The following is a 21,872-nucleotide window of genomic DNA, read 5'->3' as shown; positions in this document are numbered from 1 at the left end:
AAAAAGAACTTTTCTTGTCTTAGCATCTGGTGTATCTAGGTTATGGAGGAGACATAGGGTTAAGAAAGGGACTCCTTTTTGTGTGGGTAGAAACAAACCAGTGAGGGAAATCTCCTCTGCTGTCATTCTTACTGCAGTGTTGTGCCCATCCACTGGTGGATGCCTTATCAGCACGAGCTCCTGCGGGTCAGTTTGTGGGTTTGGCTGGCAGGCTCACCTGGGGTCACCAAGAGAATCTTCCACAGTAGGCACTTGTGCCAGTCAGTTTACCAGAGCCCACAGGGGTCTCTGGAATGTCCTCACCTTCCCTCCCTCAGATTCTGGAGTTACATATGTTATCCCATAAAATGAGAGAACAAATTGCTTCTCCTGAATAGGGACTTTGATAAGAATTTTGTGGTAACAGGCAACGTGATAGTAACCAGGATGGATTTTATCTTTCTTATTTTAATGTTTTTGATATTTATTGGGATGAAAGCCTGAGTTGGATCCTGTCTCAGTTTATTTATAATCAGAATAAAGACACAGTGAAATGACTCAGGGCAAAAAATACTGAAGTGTGGAGGCCAGGTCACAGGCTGAAGAATGCCAAAGACAGTCACAGTGGAGCCATGTGTCATGTCAGCTTAATGCATCTGTTAGTGTGGGGGTTTTGCTGCTGGTACTTTTTAAATGGTTTAAAAAAGAGGAACTAATTTGTTCATTGTGGACTTACCCTGTAGTAGGAATTAATATCTGCACAAGCTTGGATAAAATTAGGTGAGAGTGATGGTGACTTGGCAGCTGCCCACAGGAATTGTGCTGTATGTATAGAGTGACCTAGAAAAGGTGTAGTGGTGCTTAAGAGAGAAACTGGCAGCTGCTATCAAATGCATCAGGGGAGGAGCAGGCATGGAAATGATAAGTAGATTGAAAAAAAAAAAAAGTCAGTAAGGACTGAATGTGGTGGGACTTTGAAAGGTCAGGTATAACGAGGTTAAGCATCCAGGGGAGGAATAGCAAGGGAGAGAACCTTACTGCTTCAGGAGTGCAGCAGGGAGCTGGAAAAGTGCGTAATAATGACTTCTGTGGAGGTGTAAAGCCTACCTGCAACTTTAAATGTCTTGGGACAGATTCTGCACTCACTTTCAGAGTTCATTAGCTTTTTAAGTCCAAATACTACTGTTATCATGATAGGAGTATTTTATGAGTAAGCTACTCAGTGTGTTCAGAGATTGCTGAAATTCATTGTACATATCTTGCCTGTGTTTTCATTTACAAGTTAGTATTTTTGCAAAGCTTGAGAATTGTCATGTCCTGTTAGCATTTTCCTGTAGTGTTGTATTGAACCAAGACAGCTTCAGCTAAAAGGAATGGTGTCTTTCTGCTTATTAGGTAGAGAAAACTCAGATATAATTGAATTAATTCCTCTTGTTTTGAACCATGGCATGCTCCTTTTCCTCTGTAACTGGTGGTCACTGGTTTATTGTCAGATGGTAACAGTTGCACATTTCCTTTGTTGGACTTTCTTAATTTTTGTTTGCTATTACTCTACAAAGATGACCTGGCCTGGATTTTTGTGTTCGTGTTTTATGTTCTGTTCAACTCTTCACAGAGAAGAAACTTATTTATCTGCCAACATTTTCATTATTTTACTCTCAGTTCAGTGTTGATACCTGTGTCATAGGTCCTTATGGTCCAGGGCTCCCAGAGAGCACTTACAAAATACTAATTAGAGGCAGGGGGAAAGTATTAATGAAGCTGAGCATGAGCTCCTTTTATATTTCCTCTGAGATCCAACTGATTCTGTTGTTGGATCTTCTTCATTTTAATTTCTGTTAGTGTGTTCTGGTCCCTGAATAATATAGTGTCTGGGTAACATTAAACCCCACATCAGTCAAATATTTCCTGTTTTCTTATCCTCATTGTCCTCAATGACATGCAACTGTGATTTAGAAATAAAAAGGTGTAATGGAAAATACAGCTTTTAAAAAGAAAGAAGACAAAGGCAGTGTGGATGAACTTGTGTTTAGACCTTCTTAGACATCTTTTCTTGGATGAAAGGGTAGGGAGGTGGATTTCAAGAGATTTTATGTAAGAGTGAAAAAAGCTTGCAAACCTGAGAGGTTTACCTTTCAGTATTAGGGGATAGAGACAGCAAGCAAGATCTGGAGAGTAACTGTGTTGTAAACAAAGAAGCTGAGGATAAAAACTATGGTAAGCTGCTTTTCTTTAACTACTCTGCCTTGTTCAGACAGAGCATTAAAAACTGTGAATGGCTGTTGTTTTATCTCATCTCTGACACAGGATGTTCAAAGACCTTTAAATCCCCAGAAGGTGAGGGAGAAAAGACAAACTAGAGAAGAAGCAAGTAGGAAAGAATAATCTATTTAATCTAAAAGCTTTCTGGAAAGCTGTGCTTTGAATAACTGGTGCATATTTATACTTCTGTAGTTCCCCCTAGGCAGTCTGTCCTCTTTTGACTGGCTGTGAAATTCCGACTTTGGCTTCCTCTTCCGAGATACAGAAGCCATGTCAATAGCTAGATACTGTGATCAAGATGATCCTGTTTTTCTTCCTGTACAGGAATCTTAAGATGTAATATTTAATTTCAAATTACATAGACTAAAACCACTGTTAGTCAAAGTAAACCATATGCAGCAAAAAGAATGCCATGTCCATACTTTGGATAGAGATACACAGCTCTACTCTGAAAACATTCTTTTTTTAACCAGCTACCTGAGGGATGAAGTAAGTTGGTTACTAGTGTCAGCAGAAAACTAAAGACACTTTTTTTTTTTTTTTTTTTTTTTTTGTAAGCAATGCTGCAAACACATCAGTATATTTTAAATATGCTGAGTTCTACTGCTTTCTTGTTTGGTAGTAGCTCAGTCTCATTAAGAACAATAGTTCTTTCTCACAGCCTTAGGGAGGGAAAAGTATTTGGACATAACAAACTATTAGAGGACTATTTAATAGCAAGGACTTTTTTTTTATTGAGGGCCCTTGGAAGTTTCTATTTCACAATTTTTTCTACATGTGAACTGAAAAGATACTTGAAAAGGTTTTGAAGATAAGCCTGTAACTTCCAAATTGTTTAGTTTTTTTCTCTTTCCATGATTTTATTCTAGCATGTATAAGGTAATAAGGTCTCATGATAAGATGAATATTGGCATTGGTTTAGTTTTTAGTGAGACTGAGGGAGAAGGCTGAAAAGTCAAACCTTCACTGCATGGCATCCTTAGCTCTGAATAGAAGTGTTTAGTAAGCCTCCAGTTCTTCATTTTGCCAGGTTTTTCTGTAAATATAGTTTATAACAAGATTTTCAAAAACCTCGTGCAATTCCTATTCCATATGTTCCCTTTTTATGTATCATAAATAAAATAATGAGTTATTATCACATTATCCTTCTGTACCCTTCTCTCTGGCAGCAGTGGAGTATTCCTGAAAGCACTTTCCAAGTAAGCTAGCTGTCTACAGTCTATGATAATCAGCTGTAATGGCACATAGGCAGCTGGTTTGCTAATCCTTTGATTGCAGTATTAGTTTGTCTCAGAGATTCTGAAAACCTGTCTGATCCTGTAAATGTGTTTAGTGAATATTTTAGAATAAATTATATCTTGCCTTAAGACTCTAAAACACATATTCAGGTTGTGAGTTGTGTATTTTCAGGGTTTTTCCCTTTTGTGATACCCATGTTTATGTTTAAAGGAGGGGGAAAAAAAGATATGTCTGTCATAAAACTGCTTAGCAAAATATTGAACTTAAATTCATTTAACACTGGAAGGATTTGTATTTTAATCACCAGAAATTGTCCTTATCTGGCTTATCACCCTGTCAAGTAATTCAGGCTTGGATCAGGATCTCTTATTTACAGGGAGATTGCAAGTAGGTTTTCCTTTATACAAATCTGTTACAAAGAATAGAAAACCTACTTTGTAGGTACATATTGATTACTTAAAATATGCAGTGATCTGTACAATCATGTATTTTTTATAAAAAAAACATAAATAATGCATGTGCAAACATGAGTATCTTTTTATGTTGCACTTTAATTTTTGTAAATTGGAGCCATTTTGCTAGGAAATAAGTACATAAGTTAATAAACCTGATGTGAATTTATTTCAAGCTGCTATTTAAATGTTTGTTGCAAGTTATATTGCTTTCTAATGTTTCTAGTTCAAATGAAAGAGAAAAAATTATCAGTTCATAGAATCATAGGATTGTTAATGTTGGAAAAGGTCTCTAAGATTAACAAGTCTAACCATTAACCCAGCACCTCTGTGTTCCCCACTAAACCGTGTCCCCAGTCATAAGTGAAAATGTTCTCAGTAGAGGCTAACAAGTGTTTGATAACAGTTTTGTTTCAAAAGACACCAAATCAACTAAATATCAAATAAGTAATATTTTTTCAATGTGCCTGTAATAAATGTATATAACAGGTTGGGGTGTTGAAAGTCTAAAAAAATGAAAACTGAGGAAACCACCTCTTTACTGGTAAATTCTGCCATTGTAAAGCCTCTCTGTTGTTGCAGTTTTTTGGTTGTCATAATGAGATTTGGCGTTGTTCCTTCCTTACTAGTCCCAAATGCCAAGATGCTGTTTGTGCTTATTTCCTGCCTTTTAAGTAGGTCTGAATCAGAAGAAGTTCAAAGTCTCCTGGACTGAATGCTGATCCTGTGTGTGTCTGTGGCAGAGAGCTGCAGTATGTGTGGGGGAGCCCCTGCAGTCTGGCTCTGTGCTCGCCCCTGCAGCGAGCTTGGTGGATGAGGCTGGCGTGGCACCTGAAGAACTTGATGTTTTCTGCTCACACTTCTGCTGTGTTTTGAGAGATGTTTTAACCTGTGCTACCTGAGGTACATGTGCAGGGTGAGGAGTTCAGATGGTCTTTTGAGCATAGCGCTAGCCATCATCCTCAGGTGTGTAATGCAAAACGTTAAGCAAGTTGATCACAGTCCTTTCCTTGAGTGTCTATTTTGGGAGTGCCCTTTTCCACGTTTCCTGTCATTAGCATCAACAGAGATAATGAGAAACAATCTTCTGTTTAAGTGTTTTTTTTGTTTCCTTGTCCCCAGAAGTTTGTTTCTTTGGTGTGACATGCTGTTCTTCAGTACTTGAAAGGCAGTCCTTGAAACAAGTGTGTTCAGTAACCTGGGCTTGTCTGCATGTACCAACCATGCTCTTTTTATCTGCATAAGCTTAGAAATCAGAAGTTAATGAAGAGCTTGTCTTGACTAGACACTGATTTTTTTTTGACTATACAAAGTCTGCAGAAGTTTGCCTATATCACCTTCTTAGCCAGTGAAGTTGGTTTTGATACAACAAGGATTTAAATGGAAAAGAATAAATGCATAAAGAAAATGTATGAGTTGATTTTAAATAGCGCGGTGCTGTGCCCATACATTTCTAACAATTTAAGCACTGTAACATCAAGAAGTACATGAACAGTGACCTCTGTTCAATGAGCTGATAACCTTGAAGTCTAACAGAAACAAAAGTCAATATTTTCTGGTTTTGACCAGTTCAACAAACACCATAAATACCTTTAGGTGACAATTCTTTCCATTCCTGCTCTCAGTTAAGGAGCACAAAGCAGGAGCGTTTGAAGTGAGTCCCAAGTTCCTGTAGCAGCCCACAATGTCTCACGGGTCCCTGATAGTCTGTCCTGTGCATGAGCTGCCTTTCCCCTTGCGCTGGCTGCGTTACGGTGCCTGCAGAGCTTTCGTCTTGACTCAAGAGAACAATGGTTTGTGGGCTATTCTGTGGCATACTAATAAATGTCTTGAAGAAAAAGACTTGAGATGTTTTTGAACTTAAACATGTATTCTGTGAGGAATTCTGGAAAGGTGAGAAACTTCAAACCCTTGTGAAGCATGTCTGGGTAGAAGCTAGTTTCTGCCTTTTGCTGCTCTTGTCATTTTCTCCAGGGTTTAAGATTTCAAAGCCAAATAGATTATGCTTCTGTCTGAGGGCAAAATATGATTGTGATTCTGGAGCTTAACTTCCTTGTAGCTTCAGGTCCAAGAATGTTTGCCAGTTTTTGAATGTTTCAGCATATTCACAGTAGCGTATTCACAGTGTCCTGAAAATGTTTATAGGAAAAATTTTTGTAATGTGCTGTAAGAAACAGGCTGTATGGGTTCTAAGTTTTCCCAGATTTCAGGTACTGAAAAGTTCTCCAGAAAGTGTTTCAGTAATATCTGCAGTAGAAATGGCATCCCTGCTAGGTAGAAAAGTGAGTGCATTACATGTGTTGGGGGATTACCAAGTAGCAGATCTTCTTTTAGAGGGAATGTAAAGCAGACTCTGAAATAAGCAATTTTGCTTGGGAAGTCTGAGTTTGGGGGATAAATATCACATCATTAGTTTGCTTTACTGTTGCTTTTACTGCAGAGTTTCCTGTGTTATTCCGTGCAAATACTTTACTTTGACAGCCCAGATAAACAAAAGCCAGACGCTCATACCCAGAAAAAAATCCTGAACTCCAGTCTAGGGCAAAGATAAAGAATTCAGGCTTTTTCAGTTCCATGAATAGACACTGGCCACTGGAAAAGATTATGTGTGACTAAGGCTATGGTGATTTCTATTCTGACATAATTGCTAAATAGTAACATGAATTTATTTTTTTCTTTGAATGGAGACAGAGTCATTTAGGAAGTGAAAAATATATAAAAATAATTGGAAAAATGCTAGACTTGTTTAAAACCTGTAATTTAGTCCCTCTTTCAGATTAAATGTAGACTGAGATTTTTCAGGGAGGCCTTGAGAAGCTGGATGTCTAAAATTCTGTGGAGTCAGTGAAGGCCAGCTACTCTCTTTCCTGTGCCTTTCCAGAAATTTGGGTATAAATGAACTTTAGTGCATGTTGGACTAATTCTTGAATAAAGTGGAAGGTATACTTAAAGCTGGCTTGCAAAATACTTCTTGTTGAATTTTTTTTTGCTCTACATTTTGAGTCTGTGAGTAGATTCTCTCTGAGGTGATTCAGCTGTGTGTAAAAACTTGAATTCCCATTTGCTCATGGAGTAAAATAAGCAAAAATCGTTTCATCTTGAGACAAGAAGACAGTGCAAACCAGTCAGTGTGATTTGCAGCCGCAAGGATGGTTTTTGCCATGTGAATTCTCACAGAAAATCATCATCTTCAACTTTATTAATTTCATGGAAGCTCTAAGATTTTTTTTAAACAAGTATTTGGAGTTGGGGGTAATTTTTTTATGCTTTGTCCTCCACTAATGTGTTTAGATTAGTAGATTAGATTCTCCCTTAAGTGAGTGTTAAACATATTCTATGATTTGACGCTTTTATGGTATTTAATGGTTTAATAATGTTTGATGCTAATTTGCTTCTAGTTTCAAGTATTTGAGCTTAACAGCTTTTTCAGAAGACTTTTTGAATGTGCTTGGACCCTTGTGTTTCCGTATAGAACAACTGACTGGATTTTGCTTTAATACAAAAGGAAAAGTTTTTGGAAATGACTCAAAGTTGAAGTCTGATGACAAAGATGAATATTTTAAAGCTTAATGAAATGAATGCTAAAATGCCATGACATTTTAATGTTTTTACAACACCAAGAAACCTGCTCCAGTCTCTTGCTCTGAAGCCTTCAACTATTTATGAAGTGCCAAGTTGAGATAAAATGTCAGCCCTATGTAATCACTGAACTAAGATACTGTTACAGGTTTTTTTTAACATACCAGAGGGGTTTTTTCAGAGCTAGCTGGTGATATATTTAGGAATTTCATATTGGTCAGATCGATAACCTTTTTCCACTACCCTTTTGTTACGTGCCTTTTGTTTTAATTCTGTCTTGTTAAAAATCAGTGGGACTTTAGCAGAGGGGGGAAAAGATGGAAGGAAGAAACCTGCTGAACTAGACAGATTACACACTTAGGACATTTGTTTTTATTGTATACTGGCTGAACACCGCTAAACAACAGTGTTAAGGAAAACACTGAATCGCTGTGAGAGGTAGATTCTTTTTCTTCTTCAGTGCTATTCATTGTGGAGGAGATATTGTAAGGTGGAGGAAGCTCTGATTAGTGGCCCGTGTAGTCAAAGGTAAATTTATTATGGCTGTAGTGGAAACTTTAGGACACCTGGGTTTAATTCTGCAGTTTATCCTTCTCTGACCCTGGCTGAGTCAATATCCTCGTTACAGATTCGGCTCGAATCTCTTCCCATATTAGCTGAAAAATGCTCGTCCTCTTGATGTAAAGCAGTATTAATTGTTCAAATTCACTTGACATTCTTAAATTTTGACCCAAAACAGAGGTGTTGCTAACTTTCTTGCCACCATGTCTTGTTCTCTTAGTAGATAGATAAAACTTTGCATCTGTGGTAATGTCTGGTTCTCATGAAGTTTGCACAGCAAGGTGGTCTGGTGGTCCTCAGAAACATTTAGAAAGTTGTAGAAATAAGGCAGTGACATGGTTTATTGGCAGTAAACTCAGGTATTTTTTCATAAAATCTGGCAGTGTTTGGGAACTACATAATTTGTCAGCTGCTAGCAATAAATCTCTGCCATCCTGGTTCTTTGTTGCATGGCTTCTCTTGCATAAGCTGAGTTCTTCTGAGGCTACTTCCTTTGAGAGTAAATTGGGTAAAAGGAGAACAAGGCCTTCAGTACAGAATTTGAGTTGACAATTTACTTTTTGGCCTCTCCATCCATGGCTATTTACATTAGTTCCAATTAGTGAAATTGCTGGTATGGTGGATGCATCTGGTCAGAGGTATACAATACTAATGTAAGGGTGCAAGGGGGGCATGTGTTGGTAGTCAGGAGCCAGTGAGGTTGTGCCAGGAGGGTCAGCTGGTCCCAGAGGAAGCCATGGACTGCGTACCAAAGTGGTCTGAGACAGCAGTGCTTGAGTGGAAAGCAAAATGTGAACCTTTTGCACAGCATGACTCAATATAGTTCCCACATGATCTGGCTCTGTTGCACTTATTTAGTGCTAGCAGACCACTGGTTCTTCAGAATGAAGCTGAAACACCAAGATACACAAGGACTGTTGAAGAAAACTTAACATGAAAAGGCTCCACTGGTGTCTCCATTGCTGCTGGCAGCCTTGATCAGCCCAAAACACTGTGTTAGAAAGTGAGCATGGAAAGAAAACAGATTTCATATTTACTTGCTTGCTTGAAGGCTAGATTGAGGAGAAGGAAAGACCATGTATATCCTTGTACAGAAAAAAGACACTTGAATTTTCTAGATTGTTTCGAGGGCAAAGGACCTTGTAAGTAAACATAAGTTATTTTGTCATCTGCATGTGCAGTCAATCACTTTGAAATGGGTATCAGTACAAGCATTCATTTTCGTTTTGGCACTAGTTCTCAATCAAAGCCTGGCTCTGTGTAATTGCCAGCATTTGAAACTGTGATGTTAGTCAGCAAAAGCAGACAAAACCAAAATAATTTTCATCAGCGAAGTCTAAGGACATGCAATATACTGTGAACAGATTATTCCAGATTTTAACACCAAGTATAAACTGTAAAGGGTTTCTTGTCAAAATATATTTTACAGTATATCTTGAGGTACATAATATGTCCTGTAAAATAGTTAATGATTATGGTGGTTTTTATTTCCCCTCTTTTTCTTAGGAGGAGAGGAAAATATGTAAATTTACCACAGATGTAAATTTCTGAAACATTTTTCTTTACTTTCCTGCCTCCTTCTTAGAAGTCCTGCTGTATTCTCTTGTGCAAATTTCCATTATTTCATCTTAATGTCTTTAAAATACTAGTCCAGCGGTTGTGTAAAGCAATGGGCTGTGCAGCCTGCCTGACCAAACATTCCCAGGCTTTGTGTTGTACTGTGCTGCTCCTGACCTCCTGCTCAGAAAGTCTCCGGGCCATTTCAGGTTGGTTTAGACCTTCACGTCCTCATGCCTCATCCTTAGGCAGACAATTTATTTGTTTTTCTAACCAGTCAGTGCAGAGCCCTGCTGTTCAGTTGGTCAAACATGCTACAAAACAGAATACTGGAAGTATAAATATGTGAAAGATTACCAGTAGTTTAGCCTTTTGTCCTCCCACTCTAAGTTGGTATTGAGGATGGTCTGTCTGGAGAAGCACGACTTCCTTCAAAAGACATCTGCTTATGATATATTTTAATATAAGTGGATACACATTTAGAAATATTTGTAATTAAAGCCTCTGAAGAGAAAAAGATAAAAAAAGCAAATATTAGAGTATTTGCTATGTGATGATTTCTTCAAGATTCTATTTTTCTGTACTTCACACGAGAATTCAGCTATCAGTATTTGAAAATATATACTTAGAGGAGCTTCCTGGTGTATACCTTCCTTATAATAGCATGTCTTCATAATGCAAACTATCTCATAACCCTGTCTCGAGGGCAATGCTGTTTCCCCCTATTGTGTAAATAGAAGAGCTCCACAGAAAGCTGACAGAGCCAAAATAAAACAGGTTTTGTGTCTATGGCTGTTCTGATGAAAATCTCACTAATTGAAAGGACAAGTTACAGAAAAAACGTCGATCTTTGAAAACAAATCTGTTGCAGCCTACTGAGATTTCCAGTCGAATGTGTGGTGGTCTGTATTTAAAGAAGTTCCATTACAGGCAAACATGCTCAGAAACCTTTTTCTTTTTTTGCCTTTTTTTTAAAGTCATCACCTTTATGGACTTAAAGGCAGTTGGTGTAATTACCAACAAGGTACCCCTGTGTGTGGTCTGTGATACCAACAGGTCTGTTCTTGTAGATTGTGTGCAGGTTTGTCTTCAGACTGTTCTCACATTCTTTTCTTTGTCACTGTTGAGTCACAAAATATTTTGCCTGGCATTAATCATAAAGTGGCAAGAGTTTTATTTATCTTTAATCCCAATGATTAGACCATGGAGTAGCATTCGAGTGACATTTGAGTCTTTTGTTTTGTTCCTTTCCCCCTCGCTTTGTGCTTGATGTGAGTTCTGTGTACTGCATTGAGTAGATGCAAGGTCAGGAAGCATCAGTTAAGTACTAATGGAAGTGACTTCCGATGCTATTAGTGAAAATATGACTCATGTTCTAAGGATTTGCAGTTCGATTGCTGTAACTTTTGGTATTTCTCTTTCATTGTTTTCTGTAGTTGTTTTCCTAGAACATGCAGTGATCGTGAAAGAATTACGATATTAAAAGCAACAGGGACGTATTCATTTGTTTAAACTCCTCCTAGTATGGATGAATTGTGTGTTAGGTGCATACAGCATTTCTGTCAGAGTAGATGCACTTGGAATTTTCTTCTGATCTTTGCTGTTCAGAAATATCTTTAGTGGGGGAAAAAGGCAAATACTCAGATAGTAAACATCTCAGGGTGTTTTTATAGTGAACAGACAGAATTCACTTATCAGTGTGAATCAGTTCTCTGTTTCTGAGCAGCTGGAAATAACATCATGATTACAGGGGGAAAATACTGAAAAAATCTGTATAGCATTTTTTCCGTGATAAAGTTCAGGGTTTTTTGTGTTGACAGTAGAACTGACTAATTCTAAGATGGTAAATCACACAAAAACATGAGCTGTATGCCAGAAAGAAATTCCTGAAGCCCTGGTCCTCTTTTTCAGGGCTGTATAGTGGTATGGGGGTGAACTCTACGCCCCCAGACCACTGTGACAGTAAGCGTGAGCCACAGGATGGACTTGGAAAACAATGGGCTATTCCCAGTACCTTTGTGATTCCAGGAAATAATTTATTGTAGTCTGTTTACCCATTCTTGGAAAATGACAGTAAGTTTTCTCAGTCTGATTCAAGTAAAGTCTGTTACATGTGCGTGTGGTGATCAGACTCACCAGTAGTGGCAGCCAAGCAGGAAAGCTGAGAACATTTACTGTTTCTTAGATGACTGCTTGGAGCACTCTTATTCCATTCGAATGCCACTCATGTTTGTTTCTGAAACTGTATACAAAAGTGTATTTTTCTATACATAGAGGTGTAAAATGGGCTGGAGAGCAGCAAAATTCATTTTGAGGTTTGTTTTTTTTTTTTTCCTGGTTTATGATAGGGAATTGAAGAGCTTGCTGTGCTCTTGTTGCTATTGCCGTGGTAGAACTTCTGGGAATGGTGCCTTCCCTTCTCGTCTTGTTAGAGATCTCTGCAGGATGAGAGAACAGGAGCTTGAGTTCATTTTATTATTTCTATTGAATTATTTTGACATAGATTGTCTGGTATGCAAATGCAAGAGGAATGGAAAAATTGACATTTCATTATAAATCCTTTATAATTAAGTTGTTTAAGTTTTATTTTTTGTCCTCTTCAGTGTCATCCTATCCGTTGCTTCTACAGTTTCTCCAGTGGCAAATTTTTCAGTGGTGTGTGGCATGTAGGCATTCAGTTGCCATTAATTTATTTCAAAATCTCTCGTGAAATTTCATTAAAGGGTTAATTAGAAAAGATCTGAATGTATAATGAGTTCAATGTGATGAACAAACAGAGTTTACTATCAAATTACCTTATAAAGGTAAATTCAGGGTTTTAAAGGATGACTTCAGCCATGCAGCAGATGTCCTGTGAAACCTATGCTGCCACTTTGCTGCTAGGTCTTGGTTGTGGTTGTGTGCTGGGACATTTCATGTCTGGGCAGATACACTGCCATACCTCGATCTGTAAATGGCTTCTGCATTTTGCTGATTTGAGGATACCCTGCTGGTGCATCTTGGGTCTGTGAAATCTGTAAGGAAAAGGGCACTGTACAGTGAACTGCTCATGGCTCCCTAATATCTGGTGAGCACATGTCTGCAGGGACTTTGTCCTTCATGTTTCTGACAGGTAGTAAATGAACTGGATGTATCAAATAGAGTGGTTCAGGAGCCTCAGTCTTCATAGGATAAGTTACTTACTTTAATTGCTCATGTTGTTTAATGAAGATCTTAACATTAAGGTATTTCCTTGGGTCTATTTGGATCTATTTGAACTGAAGACAAGCAAGAGAATCCAGTAGTTCTAGTCTTACCCTACCATCTTGCCTGCCTTGGAGACAAAGAGAGCAAGTAGCCCAGCTGAGAAATAATTTTTGTGTTGTGTTTGCTGCGCATTGGAGATATGCAAGAATTGAAGAATGGTTGAAGTTGAGAGGAACCTCTGAAGGTCATCTGGTCCAACTCCTTGCTGAGGCAGGGTCACCTAGAGCCAGCTGCCTGGGACCATATCTGGACAGTTTTCAAATATCTCCAAGCATGGAGAAGCAGCTTTGGAATTGTTTCTAGCTAAGCTGCTACAGAGTGTGTTAGTGACTGCCCTAAGCATTGCAGGTGCACAGCTCCCAAGGGACAGGGAGATGTGTTTCAGCTCTGAATGTACCCTGCACACCTACTGGCTTCCATGTTGACTGAAAACTGACAAACAATGTCATCCATGTGGAACATGTGGAAATCCAAATGAGCGACAGTATTTTACCTTGAAGAGTAAGATTTCTGTTGAAATATGTCAGCTTTTAAAGAGGCACTCCAGCACTCTTGTGTGGTTTTTGTTGTAGTATTTTGTAATACTTCTTTTGGGCAAGGTTTAAGGCATACCAGCATGCTCACCTAGGCTAGAGGCTGCTTTCAGGACGTTACCTAGAAGTATCCAGTACTAAAAGTTTTAAAATCTGACTAGTTTCCACTGCCTGGAAGAAAGAAATCCCAGAGCAGCAATGTACTGAAATCACAAGCAGTAACTGAAGCAGCTCATCTATTCTGTTGTTCTGCAAGATGGTTTCTGCCCTACCCAATTTTCTTCGGCATTACAACTTCAACAATGAACACACAGAGGCCATAGAGAAAAATAAAGTAGCTTTTGTTCCATGTCCCCTGTTCTCCAGATGTTCTGTGCCATCAGGGAAGGGGCAGGGGTCAGCAGAGTATTGCAGTGGGTACTGCTCCCACAGGGGCCATGCTTCTCCGAGTTATAATCGAAGCAGGAATGTGCAGTGATCAGCATGAAAACTCTAGTTGTTGGATGAGTAACCTTTATTTTTTTGTTGGAAAAGTTTCCCACTGAGATCATCTGACATTAAATTGTGTCAAATTAACTTATATTTTTATAACTTTGCAAGAAAATTGATAGACACTCAGGTCGCTAGCTCTGTGTTATATTTTCTCATGCTTGCCCCATCCTCTCCTCTGCAGGTATTCTTATAGGGCAATGCAGCCTTTTTAAATCAGAAAAGCCTTTGGTAGTTACTTTTATTTTCTGTAGTACATGTATGGTTGGACAGCATCTAGCATGACTCTTAAAAACTTCTCTTTGAGTATCTTCTCATATTCTTACCTTTCAACCTTGATCTTAGGAGTTTAATAGAAAGATTAAGAGACCTGAAAAATATGCAATTAAAACTGTCTCCGTCGGTGGTGCACAGACACGATACATGTCATTATTTTTTGTCTGAGTCCAGGGCAAACTCAAAAGGTTTTGGTTTGTTTTGGTCTTTTTTCTCCTTCTATTAGTTCAAGGGTTCAAAGATTTTTTTTAACATATTGAGGTATTATTAAAGTGGACTTTTCTTTTTAAATAAGGAAACCAGATTTGTGTGGCTGTTTCATAAATTCTGTTCTTTTAAATCAAATTTTCACAAAGCCATGTTATGAAAGGGCTTATCTTGCAGCAATTGGAGCATTTTGTAAACAACCAGATCTTGGATGGCCTTAGCCCCACTCAGCTATCATATGCAAGAGGTTTTAAAACCTTCCTACTGTCCCTCAGAGCAGATGTGTCCAGTTTCGCAAGGCTGTATACTTTTGTCCCATTGTGTCTTGAAAATGATAATTCTGTGATAATATTTTCTTCTCTGACTTTTCAAAAAGTGAGTCAGATCCAGTTCCCTTACGGCAGTGGGGTCCTGTCCTTTCATACGTTGTTTCTTGGCCGGTGCCGTGTCATGGAGCAGAGAATGCAGGACAGATGCTTCACGCCTGGCATACTCAGCTGTTCTGAGAATAAAACTACAGCGCGCAACTGGCAAGTTCTGCTGGAGGCAGCATGTGCTGGCTGTTCATGTGTGACCTTTTTGTACTCAGTAATTTGACTAACTCTGCTCAGAGAGATTTAAAAAGAAATTGGATATGAAATTTAGGCGACTGACTTTCTGACTAGAGTTCAGAGAGGTGGGTGAGCAGCATGGACTGCCATCCAGGTTCCTGGAGTGTGGGGAGCTGCAAGTGATTGAATTACACTGGCTTAAGAAGTTTCTGTCTCCTCAGCTGAGAGTTTTGCCCCCACTGAGCTGACGCACAGCTCAACTGATCACACACGTTCTACCAGACCAGTAGGGAAATCAGCTAAGTTGTGCTATTTTAATTACTGCCGCCACACAATAAACTGGGAAACACTGACAGAATGCTGGCCTGAATAGTGCAGCAATCTATAGTTGTCTCAGCCTAAAAGAATTACAAATTTTGACTCCTAATGAGTAGTAACAGCCTTAAAAGAGAGACACATGTATCCAGGTCTCTTGGTTTTTCTTACCCAATAACCCCAGCTGGTGACACAGTGAAGCAGTCAGTGTTCTTGCACTAAGTCTGCCTTGCTGAAACATGGCTTCTTTGAGACCAGTGCTGAAGAATGATCAAAGAAATAAACCATCTGTGAGAAGGTATTTTATACAGTACCTTTAATAATTTACAATTACATGTGCTATAATTTTACTTTAAGTTCAAAATCTGTTTTACCCAAAAGACCAATCTACTTCATCTTGTATCTTTTTGCTGCCAACGCTTTGATGGGAGTTAAAGAACTGGATGAAATCTAGTTCTTTCTGTGATTGGATGGTTGCTGAGCTGTATTTCTGAATAGTATCTAAGTGCCTTGTAGTTACACATCAAGTTACAGCTTTTTTTGAATGTACCTTTTCAGAAGACCTTAATCACATCTTTATTAAAGTTAGTGTTTTATGCATAGAATCACTGACAAAAATGATTTTTCTTTTTTGGCTACAGCTACACAGAGTGAGGAGCGGCTGTGTGCGTTTAAAGACCCATATCAGCAGGACCATGGAATCAGTGAGAGCCGAATCTCCCAGGAGAACGGCACAATTTTGTGCATGAAAGGTAGTACCTGCTATGGACTTTGGGAAAAAACACGAGAAGGAGACATACATCTTGTAAAACAAGGTAGGTAACAGTTCCGTTTTAGTGCAGTGGTTTTGTTACTTATTTCACTTCTTTATGATCTAGCCAGCTCATACAAAGCTGCACAGCTGCAAAACTACACTTCTTGCACATTGTCAAAACGCATCATTTTATACTTCCCATTTAACTTTTTAAAATGTGAACAGAAGGTTTGTTTGAAATTAATGACTTCTAAAAGAGACCAAAGACATCAATGTACAGTTGAAAGAAGCGTTCAAATTTCTTGTTACATAGGATGTTCAGAGGAAGATGTCTTTCTTGAATTTCATATGTAGTGATGTGTCTTAATAAGTGTCTTATTAAGTAAAAAGTGTATATTCATATTGATTGGATGATGTTACAAAGGAAATTTCAGCTGTAGTTCACATGTCAGTACTGTAATTCAGTGCTCTTCTGTGGGGAGAATGAAGGTAGGAGGTGTGGAGGGCCTTGCAGTTTCTGGAGACATGTTCTGATTATGATTCTCAGGGATTCTGCTCTTTTTTACTTGGATGCTAGTTAATGTAGTATAAGGCTGAATGAAAGTGCAGCTGATGTTTACAAATAGCCTGTGGAATTGTAGTCCATGATTCCTGTTTGGTCTGGCAATCTGCTGAAGGGAGCAGCCTGACTGCTCACCTCTGCCCCACTGCTGCCTGTTTCCCTTCCAGGTATTTGTGGATAAATGACATTTAACTGCTGTTGACCATTCTTGGGAACGAACAATTGCTGCAGGGACAAAGGACCTGGTATGATCCAGACAATAAGTTGTGGTCCTGTAGAAAAGTCCAGTGATGCTGATAATGAGGAAAGGCAGAATTTTGAAAATTATACAGGAAGCACCAAGCGGTAGATAGAGTCTTGTGGCCTAAGGAAAGGGACTAGGTCACAATTCATTTAGTCTAGGACCAGAAAATGGTGACATGATCTGTGGTGTCAGAGAGATGAGGAATAGCATATTTCTGCTTAGAAGGCTCAGAAATTCAGGTTTATCATAGAAAGGCAACAGCTGGATATTGGCCTTCATCCCTGCCCACATTTTCTTCTCCTTGGCTATGGGGAGTTCTAAAAGAAATTCTTCAGGTTTTATTTAAAAGGTGGTAGTAAAGTCAGACAAGCAAATTATGATAACTGTTTTCACCCCACTCTGTAATGTTTAATCAGGTTAATATGGATTTCTGTAGGTGTGTTTATCCAGTCAGTAGAACTAATTTTATGCTTACTTGAAAAACAAAATGTCATTTGCTTCTTTTTGCAGGTTGCTGGTCTCATATAGGAGACCCACAGGAGTGTCACTTTGAAGAGTGTATAGTTACAACCACCCCTTCCTTGATTCAGAATGGAACATACCGCTTCTGCTGCTGTAGTACAGACTTGTGTAATGTCAACTTCACAGAAAACTTCCCTCCTCCTGACCCTACTGATACAACACCTTACAGTAAGTCAGATGTTTGTGTTGCTGTTATTTCATGGTATAAAGACTTGAGAGAAAGGGCCTTCTTTTTGTGCTACTGTTAAATGTGAAACCTGTGGCCTTTCTGTGTCACAGAGATGGCAAACAGAGCAGAGTTTTCCCTTAGGAAGTTTTTCACACTCAAATTCCACATTTCTCCACAAAGAACAAGCTAAATGCTTACAAGAGGATTGTTTGTATTGGCAACTGCTGAATACAGATTATATTTTTCAAAATGGTCTCTAAGCTTTTGTGTTTTGATATTGGGATGCTCAACCTCATAAGCCTGTGGAGGTATTCAGAAGCTTCATGACTTCTGTTGAGAAGAGGCCAGTGGTTTCATTAACACTGTGGTACCTTTGGAAAGTTTGGCCTGTCTGTTCAGTCATGAATCACAGGTAGTTTTGAGTGGTAGAACCGGTCTTGTATCTGACTGTTGAAGTTCTCTCCAACAGTCTCTGAAATCTGACTTCTTTCTTTTGCATACCTCTGGTAAGGGCTAACTTTGACATAATGTTCAAAGAATACTAGTTTGGGCAATGTAATTTCTGTTCAGTTATTTACTATAAAATCAGCCTACCATACAGATCCAAATCAAGGGATCAGACCCCTTAACCTGGTATCACAGAAGCAAGATCATAATTAGCAGGCACACTGTTTCACTGTGTTCCAGAAGTTAAGAACCTGTAAAGAAGCTGAGTTAGTGGTCTAATTTTGATAGCCTTTTCTAAATAAGAATTGTGAAAGGGAAGTTGAATAAAGTTAGGTATGTAAATGGAGGCACAACTCTTCTGTATGTCAAGAGTTCTTTATCAGTGGAAAGTGTTTTGTGAAATGAAGGTGTATAATTGGATAGCATTTCCATCTGTAGAATGCAAGAAGACTAGTTTGTGTTTAGGAATGATAGTATTTGAATTAACTTCAGTGTGAAGATGCTGATGCTAATCACTGGTGCTTTCAAAAACGGCTGTAGGGTCTGGTATTTTTAAGGAAGTTGGATCAAAATGAGGGTTTGATTTGGCATGCTAAAAACCAGCACTCTTTAACTTGGAAAGTGTGTACAATATGAATGGGTAATATGTGTACAATATTGGGAATTGGGAAAGTGTGTACAATATGAATGGTTCTACTCTTTGTAGAACCAGTAAACAATCACCATTTGGAATCAGTGTCACTGTGCAGTGCAGAACCAACTCTGCTTGACTTTGGTAAGAGTCATCAGATTGGGCTCCCCAAATGTGATTGGAGTTAGTGTTGTGCAGGGAGATGAGACAGGAGGAAAACCAGGTGCAAAGGTAATTCCTTGTCCCTTTCTGTCCCCCCAAAACAGGAATACCAGGTTCTTACAAAATGACTTGTGCATGTTCTTCTCAAAGAATAAAAATTACAAGCTGAATTAATTCAGGGATAAGATCTTCAGATAATTTTAAATGGAATTTTTGATACCAAAAGATCCATCTTGACTTCCAAAGTGGGGGGGAGGTGGATTAAATCTGTAACATAGTCCTTAATTCACCCAGCTGTAATTGAGTGCTGCAGCATACATTTCTACTGACTCAAACTGTTCTGTGTTATTGTGTCACCTTCCATTTTCATAATAGGCAAATTTGGCTTTAGGCAGAAGCACAAGCAAAGTAGGTTGCTTCGGAGCACAGTTGTCTGTCTGCTTTGACTGGGTGAAGAGATGGAGATCGCCATTCCAGCAGCAAGGATGGCCTCATTTGCAGTCCGGTGTTTTATTTGTGAAGCTCTACCATTGCTGCATCTGACAGATGGGGCTGCTCCTGGCTGTCCATATCCAGCGCTCTGGTAGCACTCTGGAGGTACAGGATACTTGAGAAAGCTGCAGGGGTGAAAAAGCAGGGAGGCTGCAGCACACAGACCCCTGCAATGCTACTGACCCACATTCTGAGTGGTCGAGTGTTCATGGTCTCTCAGCTCCTTCCAGAACCCATTTTGGTGCTCTAAGTTTATATTTTGGCATGTTAAGTACAGAATTCTTGCTTTGGCAAGGTTGAGTTTTTATAGAATTGTTGGGAAGCTTTGTATTAGCTGCTGGATACCTTTCTTGGGCACTCTTCCAGCCTTTCTGTTATAGTTGCCAGAATGCTGTAAGGACATTAGCAAGGTTAGCTGCACAGGCTGTGGCAATCTGTGTTACCATACCTCTTAGATTATTAAATTGAATAGGTCACAGTCACATGGGAAATCTTCTGCAGAAGGTACAGCCTGTGAACTGTAAGAGCATTATTTTTCATATATATTTTTGATGAACAGTTCTTGAATGGCCCAAAGTAAGGTATGAGACCTCCTAGATCCTGGAAATTTTGAAGCGGAGGTGACTGGTGTACAATTATGTGCAGCCTGAATTCATACAATTATGAACTTAGCCAACAGTTAACTAAGTATTTGTAAACGTTTTTCTTCTTATTTCCAGTAAAATCATAGAGAATAAAAAGTTCCTGGAATGACAAGTAGAAATTCAGCTGTAGTTTAAAAACTAATGGAACCTGAAGACTTTGCTGATGAACCTAATCAATTTAAAGCTTAATTTTTAAGGAAAATTGCAGTTGTTCTTTTAAAAATGTTTCCTTGCAACCATATGAAGGATCTGTGGAAACAGCAGAATACTGTTAGGCCCTTGAGCTAAATCCATCCAGAAAAATAATGGAGGAATAAAACGATTACTTTATACAGTCTTTTGGTTGCCATTTTTCTATGATACTTAACAGTGGTGTGTTGAAAGATACAGCTAGACTATAAATGATTCAAGAAGACAAAATTAAGTTAAGATCTTAATACATTAGATATATCAAATTATCATTGTCATAACATATAGCAATTAGAAAAATTAAGTGTAACATTTAAGATAATGTCAGTGTTGTTTTTAGGATGTCAAAACATTTATCTTCACAACTGTATCTGTGTAGAACAGAACAGCTTGCTTTTTTTAAAAAAAAAACCTATGTTTGATTAGGGTATAAATACATGTAATCCAACCTGTCTTGTAACAAAATTTTTATAAAAATGAAATGTAAGATTGAGGACAAACAGGTTCTTGAAGCCTGAAATTTAATCCTTACTGCTTCCTAATGTGCAGCTGGTAATTTAAAACAATCATACATCTGAGTAGTCATAATATTCATCTCTTCTATCTTAAAGATAATCCAGGCAGATTTGAGTAGCTGTTGGTTGCTAATCCCTCCAGCTAGAATTTTGCAAATACTGTGGGATGGGTGATAGTCTAGAACGCACAGTCTGGAGGTATTAAAAAGGCAGAGATTAAGATAGCTGTATCCTGATGCCAGGAGAAGTAGTGGTTGTAGAATGGTGTCTGTTTCTGATTTCAAGATTTGCCTGTGGAGTTTGGAGCTACTCAAATACAAACATTCAGAAACAACCACTCATCCTCTATCTTTAACTTGCACTTTTGGGGAAAGATGTACTTTCTTCTTCTGTGATAAATCACTCGTGGATAGATTCACCGTTCTTCCATCTTACATTTTTCACAATAAATTGACCAAAAATATTCCATCTGAACTTCAGCCAGTATACTCATATACCTCTTAACCCTATCTAAAAGGGGTATGGCTTCCTGGGTCAGTGTTTTGAGATGTGTTTACTTAGTTGGCCTTGTCAAATATTTAATTTGACATGCTAAATATCTGCCTGTTACAACTACAGAATGCTTCCTAAATTCTGAGACTGTTTTGAAGACAAATTTATTAGTTCCTCTATCATTCATAACAGCCAGCTAAATAGAAATTAAGTAGCTAAAGACTTAAATGATCTCTCTTGCTGGTCATAGATATATTGCTGTAATGAAACATTCACATTAAAATAGCATCAAGATGAAAGAGCAATTTTTAATTATTTTTCCCCTCAAGGCTGCTTCCTGGTGCTGCAAATAAAGTAATGTAGCAGCAACTGAGTGTTAAGAATGTCTTTTTCTATGACAGGTGATGTATTTTTGTGATATGTGGAAAAAAATCCCTGGCAGCAACAGTTGAGCAGTTACTGGTACATGTGGTTGGAGATTATATAGGGTTTTCATCTCATAGCAGCAAATGGTGGCTGCAATTTTTAGAGGAGTTAGGAAACCTCTGATAAATAAGATCACTGAGTTGTGGATAGAAAGAGACCACCTCAAGCAGTCAAGGAAGTTATTCTTCACTCTGAAACACTGATAACAGGCTTATCTTTCCAGTGTAACATTCTTGCCTCTCTTTGCCAGCCTTCTTGCTATGTATATGAAATAGGTATGTAAAAGTCTGTCTTGAAGTGCTCATGCAATTGTGTGGAAACTTTGACAAAAGCTACCATTAAGAAAAAAGAAGTAATTACTAATGTATGTGGCTGGG

General features: G+C 38.5%; 1 protein-coding gene across 1 annotated transcript in view; it reads left to right on the top strand.

Annotated features, from left to right (window-relative positions):
* Nucleotides 1–21,872, top strand: part of BMPR2 (bone morphogenetic protein receptor type 2) — a 105,578-nt gene that overhangs the window by 35,363 nt on the left and 48,343 nt on the right. Inside the window, exons 2-3 of the mRNA XM_068196183.1 lie at nt 15,888–16,061; nt 17,317–17,496. Of these exons, the coding sequence (XP_068052284.1) occupies nt 15,888–16,061; nt 17,317–17,496 (354 nt within the window). The remainder of the gene's footprint in view (nt 1–15,887; nt 16,062–17,316; nt 17,497–21,872) is intronic.

This window comes from Anomalospiza imberbis, chromosome 7 (genome assembly GCF_031753505.1).
Source record: "Anomalospiza imberbis isolate Cuckoo-Finch-1a 21T00152 chromosome 7, ASM3175350v1, whole genome shotgun sequence".
Taxonomy (NCBI): domain Eukaryota; kingdom Metazoa; phylum Chordata; class Aves; order Passeriformes; family Viduidae; genus Anomalospiza; species Anomalospiza imberbis.
The sequence above is the reverse complement of the archived record's forward strand: the minus strand, read 5'-3'. Positions and strand labels throughout refer to the sequence as shown.